At 37.2% G+C, this 14,389-nt stretch overlaps 2 protein-coding genes across 3 annotated transcripts; both read right to left on the bottom strand.

The window, feature by feature from the left end:
- Nucleotides 1-326: 326 nt before the first annotated feature.
- LOC140839511 (uncharacterized) lies at nt 327-1,979 on the bottom strand. The gene is made up of 2 exons (XM_073206259.1): nt 837-1,979; nt 327-542 (listed from the first exon to the last, which is right to left on the bottom strand). Exon 1 carries the CDS (start codon nt 1,918-1,920, stop codon nt 1,324-1,326), a length of 597 nt encoding a protein of 198 aa, XP_073062360.1. The 5' UTR covers nt 1,921-1,979; the 3' UTR covers nt 327-542; nt 837-1,323.
- Nucleotides 1,980-7,082: 5,103 nt separating this feature from the next.
- LOC140839512 (uncharacterized) lies at nt 7,083-13,182 on the bottom strand. Of its 2 annotated transcripts, none has more exons than XM_073206261.1 (9): nt 12,836-13,182; nt 11,421-11,740; nt 11,180-11,320; nt 11,008-11,108; nt 10,701-10,922; nt 9,602-10,093; nt 8,094-8,506; nt 7,617-7,710; nt 7,083-7,489 (listed from the first exon to the last, which is right to left on the bottom strand). In XM_073206261.1, exons 2-9 carry the CDS (start codon nt 11,535-11,537, stop codon nt 7,357-7,359), a joined length of 1,713 nt encoding a protein of 570 aa, XP_073062362.1. In that variant the 5' UTR covers nt 11,538-11,740; nt 12,836-13,182; the 3' UTR covers nt 7,083-7,356. The 2 variants fall into 2 exon arrangements, with proteins under 2 accessions (XP_073062362.1, XP_073062361.1); XM_073206260.1 differs by having other exon boundaries at nt 11,421-11,810.
- Between the last annotated feature and the right edge of the window lie 1,207 nt (nt 13,183-14,389).

Consider the following 14,389-nt stretch of genomic DNA (forward strand, 5'->3'; position numbering starts at 1 on the left):
TTTTGTGATGTTCTGAGTCGACTCTGTGATGTTTATGATCTGGTGAGCTTTTGGTAAGTTTTAATTTCTGCTTAGTCCTGGCCAGTGCGGCTATAGGTTGTTTAACTTCGGTTTTTGTTTTATTGACTCTAGTTGGAGTATATTTTGATATAAACTGCTGCTTGAGTTTTCGGGATGTCCTACTTACGGGGAGGTCATGCCGAAATTTTTCTAGGCCCTGAGGTCCGTTTTAAAGTATTTTAAACCTTTTTCCGCTGCAGTTTTAAGTCAAACCATTATTGTTTGATCATTAATTGTCGTTATAGTAAATGGGCCTCACAAGAAATATGACCAAGACGTTGATGCCAAAGATTACCACAATCAGTGATGTTATTCTTATCAATAAAGGCAGAAAACAAAGTCTTACAAGAGTAGGAAATTACAGAACTAGAAAATTGACTCTCCTTATTGTTTTGGTGCTCGAGTTTGAAGCTGGAGATATTTAATCGATACAACCCATTCTTTTCTTTACTAATCCCCAATATTGTCCCATCTAATAGGTCCTGAAATACACAGAAATGATGATAAAATGTGACACAAGAATGGTGATCTTGTGCGAATTTCGAAAGGGACAGCAAATTGAAATTGAAATCTGGGACGAACAAGACATTGTGCAAAGTTATGGAATTTGTGAGTGGCACCGAACCAATGTTCGTGAATTTGGTTGTTTTATCCAGCCGAGGAAGCAATAGAATTAGACTTAAACTACATTACAGACTTACCAACCATATGATCATTCGCTCCAGAATCAAGTATCCATTCAACTTGTGATGAATTCGAAGAAAGTGAATGAGTACCTCCCATATTAGCTACTGGAACACTTGATTCTTGATGTATGCGATCCTTTTCAAGCATTTTTAGAATGGCTGCATACTGTTCAGGAGAAAAAAATTGTGCACCAGAGGAATGTTTCTTCTCAGTTTCATCAACCTCAGCCTCTTGATGCACTGCCACATTGTTGGCATTGCTCAATGTCCTGCCTCTATCACTACTCTTGTCATTCCAATCCCTCTGATTTCTCTGATTTTGGCATTCAATCCTTTGAACAAGCAATGGTGAGGAGGATATCCAACCAATTTATAGTAGTATGCCTTAATGTGTCCAGGAATATTTGCAGTGATCACATTTAATATTTGTCTTCTTGCGATCTTGAGTGGAAAAAAATGCAGACGAGGGGATTTCAGGTGGAGCAAAACCTGTACTTAAAACATTCCGAGTAGACTCCTCTTGAGAAATAATAGCAAAAGCCTGGCCAACACTAGGTAAAGGACTTGTCATTAAAAGCTAACTACGAATAGCAGCATAGCTATCGTTTAACCCCAATAAGAACTGAAGCAATTTTTTCTGTTGATCAATTTCAGCATATTTCTTCGCCGAATCACATGAACATATCGGTAAAATTACCAACGAGGCAAATTCATCCCACAACTGTTTAAGCTTCGAGTAATATACAGAAATTGGATTGTTTCCTTGAACAAGTTTTCCGATTTCACGATGCAATGCAAATATTCTAGATCCATTCACCCTGTCAAATCTCTCCCTCAGATCTTCCCAAACAATATGAGCATCAGTGGAATAAACAATACCTGCAAAGATCTCTTTGGAAACCGTATTCATGATCCACGAGAGAACAATCGTGTTGCATCTCTCCCATTGCATCAACTGACCAGATTCATTCTCAGGTCTTTGGCAACTTCCATCGACAAATACCAGCTTGTTTTTAGCTCGCAATGCTATGATCATTGCTCGACTCCATATTCCATAGTTCTCTGTTCCAATTAGCTGCTCCGTAATCATATGAGCTCCCGTAGCGTCGGAAGGAGAAATGTGGAGTGGATCAAACATATCAATTGTGGTTGTCGAAGAATTTACAGACGCCATTGCAGAGAAAACGAATCCAAATCGAGACCAATCGAGAAAAAAAAATCAATTATCAACCCTTGAACATGGCTCTGATACCATGTTGAATTTTGAGAATTAATGGAAAAGAAAACAGAGAATTCGAGAATCAATTCTCATTTCTGGAAAATATGGTTCACTGCTGAGTTTACACAAGTAGGTTCCTATTTATATGAAATCAGAACCAACAACTAACTGATAGACTAAACTAACAACTAACTGATAGACTAAAACACGCTTTTGGTTTCAATAAACGTTTCCTTTCCTGTCGCCAAATTATTTATGTATATTTTCTATAGATCTTTCTGCATAGACATATCCATGTATATTTTTTCTAGATCTTTTAATCGGTCTTTTCTAGCCTTTAGCTCTCAATATGAAGAATCTGTCTTCCTGCATGTCGACCATGTTTCCATAGAGCATAAGAAAAAAGATTAAACTCGAAGGAAGAATCCAGCAACGATTTCCAACAAGCAAGACCTTTTGGGGAATCTCTGATAAAATACTAGTTCATGCTACAAGAAAATTCAGTTGGATTTAAATGCTCTAACACAGTAACACTTAAAGTCCCTCAAGTGGCAAGGATCAAAGACGTAGAGAATTTTCATCCCCTAATTCCCATAAAAATTAATATATAGACACATCACTCTCAACGACGGGATATAATTGATCTCTGGAAAGGATAAGAAGGCAGTAGAAATTCCAGACAAGACAAAAGAGGACCATAAATATTTACCATGCCAACATAAATGGAATAAAAATTAACTCACATAAGAAAAACTTGAACAAAAGCAAGGAATGCTAAAGAAGCAGAAGCTAAATAAAAATTCAGTATGAAAAAAGCAAGACACATGAAAGGGCTAGGTGGGCAAGCAGACTTCCAAACTCAGATAACTAAAGCAAATTATTTCTTATTGTCATGCAAAATTTCCAGTCCACTAAATTTTTGCAATATAGCATATGGATTGATAGTAATGACCTCATTCAGTAAGGATCTTAATTGTGGGGAGGCAAGAAGTCTTGAAAAGATTGCAAATCAATTATTCCTGAAGAAAACAAAAGCAAGTGGGCATATTCTAGTTCTAAATCTTCTGATTCAAAAAGCCAATCCAGTGATAGTGATGCTGAAAAAGTTCAGTCTCTCACGACAGATTCTGATTCAACCTCTAATACTAGTGAGATATTTGATTTCAAATATGAAGAGTTTACAGATGATAATTTACTTCAGGCACTACATGATATGGTTAAAGATTACTCGAAGCTATCTCAATCATTCGAGGAAGTCCAAGGTGAAAGCAAGAGCTTAAACTATTGAGTGAAAATCAGCAACTGTCTTTAATAGTAAATGCATGAAATAAGTCATCTGTTTCATTAGAAAAAATGCAAGAACTACAAAAGCAATTCGTAGACAAAACTGGTCTTAGAATCAGTAGGCATGAAAGCACTTCTGAAACTAATATTCAACTGCAACTGAATATGTGAAAATAGAAATATAAATCTAATTCGGTATATGAGCACAAAGAACCTAATATTCAAGTTGAGAAACCTATAAATCACATGAACAAAGGCAGACATTTTGGTCTTGGTTATGTTGAACCCGAGAGAAAAACCCATATGAAGATTGGATTCAGTAGAAGATCAGTTTTAGTAGCACAATTCTCTACGAAGGTTAAACACTACCGATACTGTAATTGTGAGCCAGTTCAGAAGAGATATAAACTGTAAAACAATAACGTACAACATGAGAGAACTGTTGTCCAAAATATATGGAAAAACAGGACAGATAGTTATGTGTAAAATCAGCAAATCAGTATAGTGAATCAAAACACTAGTATAATGCTTAATTAAATCAAACCGAGGCCTGTAGCTTGTACAGTTTCCTTAAAACATATTCGCCCTCTCCGGTATGTGCTCCGAGGATTCAGCGGACGTCTGTTTCCCAGGCTACAACGGGCAAACCAGCAGAGATGCAGCACAAAGCACTATGCTGGTGAACAAAAGCAGTACCTAAACTTTATCAGTGAACAGAGCAGAAGCAGAACAAACAGAAGTACTGTAGCAGAACGAGCAGCAGTACTGTAGCAGAACAGAAGTACTGTAGCAGAAGAAGCAGAATAACTGTAGCAGTAGGAGAAAGTAGATTTTTCGGTCTCTTTTCTGGCCTTGGCACATCTCCTATTTATACATACCAATACAAGTCATACGAAAGGCCAAAGGTTGTCATAAAGATGCCTTAAAGATGGTAGATGAAGCACCAACAGTTGGGGAGATGAAGCACCAATAGCCATGCCATGCGAAAGATCTGAAGGGCATGTGAAAGGTTTCAACTGGGAAAAAAAAAATTAACAAAAGATGGCATAGACTGCTAACCGATTTTTGCCTTGATCGGTTCGACATTCGACGCACCCAGGTTGCGCTCGTACGCTTGCACACAAGTCAAGCCTTTTTTCCATTGCAAATCGGGCCCATGATTTGCACCCCCATGCGTGTGTGTGCGAGAGAGAACCTCTTGACCAATCATTGTTACACCTCCATAAAGTATTACACAATATAAATTTATCTATACCACTTCATTTTTCCAATGTGGGACAAACCACCTTTCCAAATTTCCATTCACTCACATGGAAAGCCCATAAGCCTAAAACCCCACATTTAATCCAATAAGAACAACATCCTATAGTGTATTTTGTTAAGAATAATATTAGATCTTTTGTTGCACACACCCCTGAGGCTACTCGAAGTACAAAACTATATAGGATTGTACAATTGTGGGTTCCTAAGAAATTAATCATTTTTGGTCATTTTTGGACCCCAAAAAGAGTGGGTACCAGTTTAAAATTTGTGTTTGCACTTTGCAGGTAAAGAAAAGATTCACTGATACCTGAAGTTCAATATAATATTTAGACAGTGGATGCTCGGAACACATGATCGGTCAAACTCTCAAGCAAATATACTTTCAGAAATAATCAATTACAGTGGCCCAAAATAAAACTTGGTTAAAATTCTAAAAGTAAAACCATAGGTAAAAGGATAAACAAGTAAAATAAAGCTTCAAGAACAAAATAAATAGATCAGTTCAAGATACTTAGAGTTACTGCATATGGACCTCTTCGGACATATTTCTGGAACAAGTTTTGGGGGAATGAAGTTCAATTTTGTTATTGTTGATGATTTTTTTAGATTTATTTTGATTATATTTCTCAGTGGCAAAGGTCAAAGTAGTACTCATCTGATCAAGCTTTTGAAATGAGTTCAAAATGAAAATATGCTTCAGTCAATTATATCACAAGCGATCAGGGCAATGACTTCACTAACAAACCTCTCCCTTCATAACATTTCACCGACCCTATATATCATTATCATCATCGGAATTCAATGGACTTCCCAATATATCATCATTCAAACAATCATCATCCCGGATGTTGTTCCACGCGTTTAGGAGTCACCGTGTTTATGTATATTATATAACCTACTATATGAATTTTGCCCATGTGATCATCAAAGAAATGACTTCCTACCACCAAAAACTTTTGACAGTTTCAGAAAATAAAGGATGCCATCGCATACATAATACGGCTCGATGCAGAATTGGTCCACCTAAAGGTGTCGGAGATCTCAACCTTGAAAGACACTCTCTCGGCTCCAAAAGAGAAGCGACCCGAATCTTTGCCACATACTACTTTTTAATATTAGTCCAGTTACTAAATTTTTGGAAAATAAAATAAACACACTATTTCAGAACAAAGAAAGAAGTCGTATACCACGTAATGTGTAAATTATTATACACAATTGATCAGGAAATTTGGTGAATTTCACGAGACAAGAAAGGAAGTCATTGTAAAAGCAGTCAAAAATTTTCGGAAGATCCCATGGCCGACCTCCATGATGATGGCCTTTCCGATCCACTTGCCCCAAGAAGACAAGACTTGAGTAACATACCATATCCCTCCCCTCGATAGGACTATAGGGGACTACGGGGTGGTTGTGGAAAAAGTAATTGCATGGTGTTTTTGGAGGAGCTAATGTTGACGCCAGGGGCGGATCTAGGATTTCGACACTGGGGGGCCGCTTAGTTTATTTTGCGACGGTTTTCTCAACAACCGTCGCTATATGGCGACGGTTATAAGAAACCGTCGTGGATTTTGCGACGGTTTCCGTCACAACCGTCGCTAAGCAAAAAAAAAAAAAGAAAGAGGGATCAGGTTTCGAAATCGGGTGGAGCAAACGTTATAATTGGCTTTAGCCACTGAGATACATGGACGTATCATTCATTTTGGGGGGCCATGTATATATATATCTGTTTATATATTTAGTTTAAAAAAAATTAATATATACTAAAAAAGTTTTTTAAATTTTTTGGAGGGGCTGTGGCTCCGTTCGTCATACACTAAATCTGCCCCTGGTCGACGCTTTGGCATTTTTGGGAAAATCCACCTGTGGGTGTTGTGTCGTACTTACGTAAACCAGCAAAGACAATAAGTTAATTGGCACTTAATTTCACTTAATTTCACTGCAAAACATCGTTGACGGGTTGCATCAGGCTCAAGCTTCTAGTTTTACAAATTTAAATTGGTTTACTATGTAATTAAATGTAAATACTTTTAATTTTTATTTAATGTTTATCATGTTTTGAATTATTCCAGATGAATCAATAATTTAAAAATATATATATAATACAAAATTAAAAAATAAACTTATAAATCTTAGAAATCTTTTTACTATAAAGTCTGACAATTAAGGAATATTTTAGCGCTTTAGAGTTTTTTATCTAAAAGTTTTACATTATCAAATATTTAAAATAATTTTATAAAAAACGATAAAATTTTACTTAACATCTAAAAATTTAAAAGTTAAATTAAAATTTTTATTTAAAACACTCACACTTGATCAAGCTTAATCACGTTTAATATGGTGAAACTTAGATTGACGGGTTTTTAACGTTTTTATCCGACAGAATCAATACATTTTCTTTATAATTTGCGCTTAATGTGTTCAAACTCAGATTAACCATTTTCTGACATTTTTGTCCGAACCAAAGCTTCATCTTCATTCTTAATCATGATCTTTAGAACAATGGTACTAGTTAAACACAAATTTGGCCACTCGATGACGATGATATTTATCCGAGAGTTGAAAACATAAAATTGTGTTTTTAACGAATACTTTCATTAGAAAAGACCAATCTGGCCAAATTAACAACGATGTAATTTCACACGGAACATTATCAGGCAAAGCTAGAACTCCTGCCCTGGAAAAGATTGGAACATTACAGAAGTAAAAAAATTAGCTACAGTTTCCAAATGATCGTGTTATTAAAACATGTGTGCTTGTTTGTGTACGAGTCCAGCACTGCTAGATGACGCGAGTGATATGCCGAGTAAGAAAAGACCACAACTTTTGTCATTGCCGCAAATGATTTTATGAATAAGGTTTACATGAACTTGGCCTGCATGCGTAGACGGAATCGTGGCAAAGGTGCCAATATTCTTTCCAGGGGATTACCATCCATGGCAATTTCGAAGGGACGTCCATCACATTAGAGGATCGAGTGCTGCAGATTGAGAATATATGAAACGAACACAATTCGCTAAAAACAGAGATGATTAGTTTAATATATATGGATGAGGACAGTTGTATGGAGCCCAGTAGGTGTTGGGGGAGGGGGCAAGAAGGAATACCTTGTTCCAGTTAGAAGACTATAAGCTGATGAAATTACGGACGACTTGGAAAATGCTCCATAGAAGTGCCTGTAGTGTGGCAAGACCACTTCTCCTGAAAAATTATTACAACAAATAAGAGCAAACATATACAAATGTGAATGTGTAACTGCATAACTATAGACGAAGTGATGACCTCAACAATACAGAGTGATAAGCTCTGGAATATATAACAGGAATCCAAGAACATAGCTGCATACTCTAAGAAAGCTCTTTTTTTTAGATAGAATTATATAGAGGTTCAATAAATGTTTCCTGAACTATTAGCAACACAAAAATGCAGCCAGGATCAAGGATTCCACAGAAATTTACAAGATTCCACGCAAACTAAAAAAATTTATGAACTAAAGTTGACGGGGTCCTTTCTTATGAGATAGAAGAATCGATGAAGCCACAAGATTTCACAACTGATAAATTTTCCACACTAGGTGGTCTTACCTAAATTCAAGTAGTTGCTCCGAAGAAATAAAACCAAAATGGTGGATTTACCACCAGCACAAGCTGTGTTATGCAGTTTCCGAGTGGATTTGTCACCATCATTGACAGCTCCACTCTCAATACATTTGCACGATGCCACTTCAAACCATATCCCTGATGGAAATCTCTTCTTAGTCTTTAGCCAAATGAAAATTTTAGAATATGGAGTAGCATGAATGATGGATATGGTCATCCCGATGACTAAGCAGATAAAGCTCACAGCTGTGTGCAAACTGCTGAAGAAAATGTAGAATGCAGACGTGGTTGGCAATAGAAGTAAAATTGGGGTGAAGAGTAGAGAACCAACTACATGTTGCTCCACAGTATAGTCGTAGCTATCTAATCTTTGACGTAGAGGATTCCACTTCCTACCCCTGTCATTGATTTAACATTTATGTAAATACACACTGAATAGCAGCCAAAGTAACCATATAAACATGGTATAACTTCGAAAGATAATTTCCAGATCCTTACTAATTCAAGCTATTGATTTAACAACATGAAAGAAGTCATCGGTCATAAAAAAATAACGTACACACATATATACACACACATAAATTTACAACTAAATGTATACAAATGACATTTGCCCATTCTATGATTCCATTTTTGCGTCCGTGTGTGTGGATGCACAAAATATGGAAATCTAAAAAACCAATACACAATTTTGAATTTCCGCCTGAAGCTTGTAAACTAGCAGTCCAGAAAAAATGATGGATTTTACACATGGTGCTGCATTATATAAAACTCCCCGTAGTCCACTTCTTCCTTCGCAAATAAGAATTTTAAATGACAATCTCAAGGACTGATTTTGAAACAAAACAACAGATTTCTATATCATGCATCAACATTTCAACCATATTTATAATGGAGTAGATAGCCAGTCTCCGTGAAGTACATCTGTCATAGAGCAGCAACTTTTGTGGAACTTGAACCTGGTGTATTTTACTTAAATCTCACAATTTCCTTAACATTCAGGTCTGGTCTGATCATTTGCCTCCCCAACCAAATCAAATGTCCATTCACTAAAATTTTGTTAGTGGGTGACCAGATTGCTGTTCACAACAGATAATGTTATACTTTATGATGTAAAAGAAACCACCAGACAGACTAAATGTTTGCATTTAAATAAAAAACATTCTGAGAAGAAGAAAAGCCGAAAGTTGAGAAATGCAAGTACGTAACCAAGAAAATGAGGTTACAGCACTCGAGTATTACAGGACAAAAGGGGGAAGAGCAAGCAGTACAAACATCATGTGAGACTTTCAAGGACAAGATATCGTTTTCTGCATCTCAGACTCTTCAAAAGGCTGGATAAAGGATAAATTCTCCAGTCTCAGATATTTACCTCAATACAATAACATATATTTTTTTAAAAAATCAGGACTCTGACTTTCACCACATTTTCCCACTGATCATATAATCATGCCGATTAGAATAAAAAGCTACAAATGGGAATAAAGTAAGACCTGAAGAGTCGCCATAATGCTGCCACAGTCTGTATCTGACATGAATAGAGAAGTGACAGAAATAAATGAAATGCCAAAACATGAATTGTGGCTATGGAAATTGTATCAATTATTAGAGCTGCGGCTGTTGTTAAACCCAAAAAAATCCCACATATAGCAAGTCCTTTCAGAAAGTTGATGAAGAGAAAACTCATAAACACCCAAAGAGTCGACCAAATTTGAATGCCATTTAGAGAAATCATTCCAAGAACTCCTGCCAGCTCAGTATTCAACTTAAAACCTGCTGGATTTCCCATCAGCCATACGCTAGTACTTAAGCAATGATTTGTAATGTCATGAGCACAGCTTGAAAACCATAAGCAACAAGGTTCTGCCAGATACCAAAGCAAAATGCCAAAAACATTCCCAAGAAACACATCAACCACAATATTTGACCACATGAAGTGCATGTGGAGTGCAGCTTTCTCCGCAAACTCAACACATGTCTGAGACCTATAAGATAGTCAAAACAAAAACGGAATATGAATATAACATGTTGTTGAACATTGGCTTCTTTGCTGAAAATGGAAATATGGATAAATCCAGTATAGAAATATGGATAAATCCAGTATAGATCACCAAACGAATAGAAGGAAAAAGACTTTCCTAGCAGCCGTGCAATAATTTCTCACTTCACATCAAAATTTCTCAAGCATAGACAAATGATAAGGTCCAACAAATGCAACTGAGTTGAATTGTATCTGTTTCCAAAGTATTCAATGTCGGTATTCTCTCTATCTCTCTAAATATTTACGCGATTAGGTTGAACAAGTGCTAAAATTTCATGTAGTGTAAAAAGTGAATTTTTTCTTACTATATTTTCCAGGGATGCTTTAAATTTATGTTTGGCATTAATTTCTTGCCTAGTATCACACCACTTTTGTGTCCATGGGCCCGTGTCCTACTAAAGAAATGACTGTGCATATGGATTAGATATGACAAAAGCATGCAATCCGAGATAAGCTTGATAATTATGTTTTAAATGATTCACTATATCAAACTCAATACAATCGGATGAGAGTTAAAACATAATCAAGAAGCCATATCATCAGGTCATCACCTTTTACCATGATCTTGTAGAAAGAAAGGCCAATACAATAACTGACAGCTGCGGAGTAGGATGATTTGCCTAGTATTGCAAAATACTTTTCCCAGTATGCTATACATGAATGTGTGAGACATGCAACCAAAAAGAATATGTGCGTATTGAAGAAACATATATATGACTGTTGAAAGGGAAGCAACAGATATTGAAAATGCTTTCCAAATGAACATTTTGATCCTGTAAAGGAACAACAAGCTGTTACATCATCAAGCATAACTTTTAGTTCTAGGGGAGGGACATAACCATTGTCAGAAGAGGTTACATGTAAACAAATCGGAATCGAATATCGGACTCGGCATTAAGACATCTACTAAGCATCATTTGAGCAGCACTAGCAGTATTCATCGCCATAATGACAGCATCCTGATATGCAATTCAGTCAGAAAACTGATATCCTGAAATGACAGTACTTCTTAGTTCTTAAGCATATTTACCAAGTTAAGATGTGAATCTTTCTGGTGAAGCTCGTCAAACCATTTGGGTTTCTTGCATGGAGTTGTGCACGAGTTGAATGAACCCCGGAGGTCCAGGCAATAATGGTGATCATTAAAAGTGGGAACTTCATAAATTATGACCTGCATTAATAAAAAAAAAAAAGAAGCCAAGTTAGGGAGTAAAGGGAGCATATGAAACCAAGAAAAAAGTATGCGTTGCAAGTGAAAATGACTTACATACGTGGATATCCGACTGGAACACTATTTCTCCATTCCAATGTAAGTGATCAATTTTGGGTATGGCTCGAATTCTTTGTCCAACAGTTTCTGTTAGACCACAGACAAACTTGATCCACATGTTTTCTAGAGCCGCAAGTCCAACTTGTTCTGATAACCCATCGAGCTTGTGGCATCCACATCTTAAACTTCCGGAATTATTCGTACAAGCATTTGGGCTTCGTGTCAAACATTGTCTATTGGTAGCCGAATTCTTGCAAGTCTTTTTATCATTTCCAGACACAGCCGACTGTCCATTGACACTATGCTCTGCTACATAAGACCCTAGCAGAGAAAATTTGCATTTGTTTTGAAGAAATGCAGGCATATTCTCATTTGTCACCCGAAGGAATTCCTAATTGGAAGATGATGGTTACTATTCAAGTAAAACATTGCAACATGGTGCACAGAAAAATTAAAGACTACTGAGTAATTTCAATCAGAAGCACCCAATTCAGTAACACTAACACGCCATGTCTGGGCTATACAGTAAATGTAACTTTAGGGTAAATGTTTGTTGAGTCTGCAGGGTAATTTCAGAAGAAATTAACTGTAGGACAAGCATGAAATTATTAATTTATTATAACAAAGAACGAGAAAGGGTAAGCATGGAACTGACTTAGAATTTAGAAATTGCAATGACTAATGAGACTCAGAACCAGTAGTGTCAAAGTAGAAACTAATAGACAGACTCTAACCATTATAAAGATCCAAAGAAAAAACTGATTCATGGAAGATGGATAAATTAAGTTTTTGGTGACTCGACATAGTACTATCACTATCCAATATTGACAAAACATTTTGCTGTAACCAAAATAAAAAAGGCTAAACCATAGTGAGCATCCAACTTTCCACAGATCTTCTTTTATCCAGAGTTGATCCATCTATTGAGGCCAGAGTTAATTTTTTAACAACACGATGCGTTTGGGATGAAGTAAATCAACAAAGTAGATCAGGGAGAGGCATATCAATGTCTATGGAGTTAAAGTTCAAGAATTCCAAGCATCTTAACCGCTGTATCCTTTATCGCTAAAATCAACACAGTAGCTAGCCACATTTAACTTATGTTTTTACAGGCTTCCACATAATGCTGTTTTTACAGGCTTCCACATAATGCCGCTTTGGTAATTTTATCGAAATCCACTCATTAAACCTCAATAAGCATATCATAAGTTCATGAATATTGCCTGAAACGTAATGCAATGAAAGAATTAACTTTAGCAGCGCTATCCAATTCATATTCACTTATGAAAAGGTAAGTTAAGCTGAATTTGTTCCTTGATCACCTCAAATGAATCAAAATTAAGCCCATAAGTGCAGAAGTATCTAACTAAAAGCCACATTACCGAAAATATTAACAAAAATAGTAGTAGAATATACCTGGACATCTGATCGTGGGGCAATTGAGGAAGAAAGTGTCAAAGGCTCGTCGCAGGCGAAAGCAACTACGATATCGATAGAGGCTTCCGAAGAAGAAATGAACCAACCGAAAAGGTAACTGAAATTAGACGGCGCACGGGAGGAAAAATTCTCCGGCCACCAAATCCTGCACTTTCTTCTTGCCGCCATTTCCACCATCAATCACGCTATCTCATTTTTATATTTTTCCAACAGATCTGAAGGCGGAGAAGAGCGCGAATCGAAAAGTCCGGTGCCGGCAGACAGTGGAGAGAGAAATTTGTAAACGGGGTTAGAAGAGGAGACTGACTAGGCCCATAACCAATTAAAGATCTGTTTCTGCAAAAATATTTATTCAATCCAAAATCTAATGAGCCCAATATAAAACATGACCGAAAGGCCCAACATGTGGTGGCCTGCACCAGTATATTATCCATCTCTTAGGTTCTGTTTGGTTGCTTGGATGCCGATCTTATCAAATATTTGTTTTTGCTTTGAATTTTCGTGGACGTGTTATGTATACAAAGTACAATTTGAATGTGAAACACACTAATCTAATCAAATCACGTGAATCTTCGATTTGGCCTTGATTCTAGCCTCTTTGATTTGATGTGACTATCACGAATAAACTAATGAAAAAGTGAGTTGAAATTCTTTAAATGACATTGATGTGATCGGGTGAATTGGGTGCGAGATGGTTGGAAAATATCACAAGGTCGGGACTATATTCTTTCAGGAAGAATTTCTCCCTGACTCTGGAAATATCTGAACTCTTAAGATAACAGAGATCATTAGTGGGGGTGACAGATGGTTTCTCGGCGTAGTCACTCCGACGATCAATGATCAAATCATGGTGCCCATACCTAATGACACCCTGTATAAGAACTCCCAGGCTCATAGATGAACTCTACCCTTGCTGCTTCTTTCTCCTGGCTGCCCGGGCTCTAATCTCCCGGGATCACAAATGAACTCGGCCCCCGCTGGACACGGAGCAAGGCTGCTCTGATCTCCTGACTGCCCGGGTTCTAAACCGGCGATGACCCAGGGTAATATGGGATATTTCTCGGGTATCACCACTTCTTCTCTTAAATAGTCGGGCTAGAGTTCTATTCACTGTCCCGAGTGCAAGAAGTGGGTTTGGACGGGAAATTTATACGACGTATGGCTTACATGAGCATGAGGTACCATTGGCATTTCCCAAGCTTCTAAAAAGAGAAGGGCAAAGCCCGAGCTCCTAGCTCACCCTTTTCTGATGTGGAAAGCACTCTTCGCCTTGGGGATGAGGAAGCTCTTAGAGTCCTATGATCTATTCCTTCTTCCTTCCAAATTCGACTCCCTGCTCTCTCTGATCGGGCTGATCTGCCCCCAGAGGGTTTTTTTTACTTTCTTTAAAGACCAAGTACATAGTGGTCTTAGATTTCCCATCTCTTCATTCTTCATCGAAGTAGCCCATTTCTTCGGGGTCCTCATAAACTAGCTTCATCTCAACTCTTTTCGCATAATGGCCGCCACTTACATTCTCTTCAAAATGCACAA

Source organism: Primulina eburnea, chromosome 8 (assembly GCF_022965805.1).
Source record: "Primulina eburnea isolate SZY01 chromosome 8, ASM2296580v1, whole genome shotgun sequence".
NCBI lineage: Eukaryota > Viridiplantae > Streptophyta > Magnoliopsida > Lamiales > Gesneriaceae > Primulina > Primulina eburnea.

Coding starts and splice junctions, on each gene's coding strand:
- LOC140839512 (XM_073206260.1), bottom strand. CDS start 13,033: ATGGTGGAAATGGCGGCAAGAAGAAAGTGCAGGATTTGGTGGCCGGAG. Junction 11,321..11,420: donor TGTTCCAGTCGGATATCCAC/GTATGTAAGTCA, acceptor TTATTAATGCAG/GTCATAATTTATGAAGTTCC. Junction 10,094..10,700: donor CTACAAGATCATGGTAAAAG/GTGATGACCTGA, acceptor ACTATCTTATAG/GTCTCAGACATGTGTTGAGT.
- LOC140839511 (XM_073206259.1), bottom strand. CDS start 1,920: ATGGCGTCTGTAAATTCTTCGACAACCACAATTGATATGTTTGATCCA.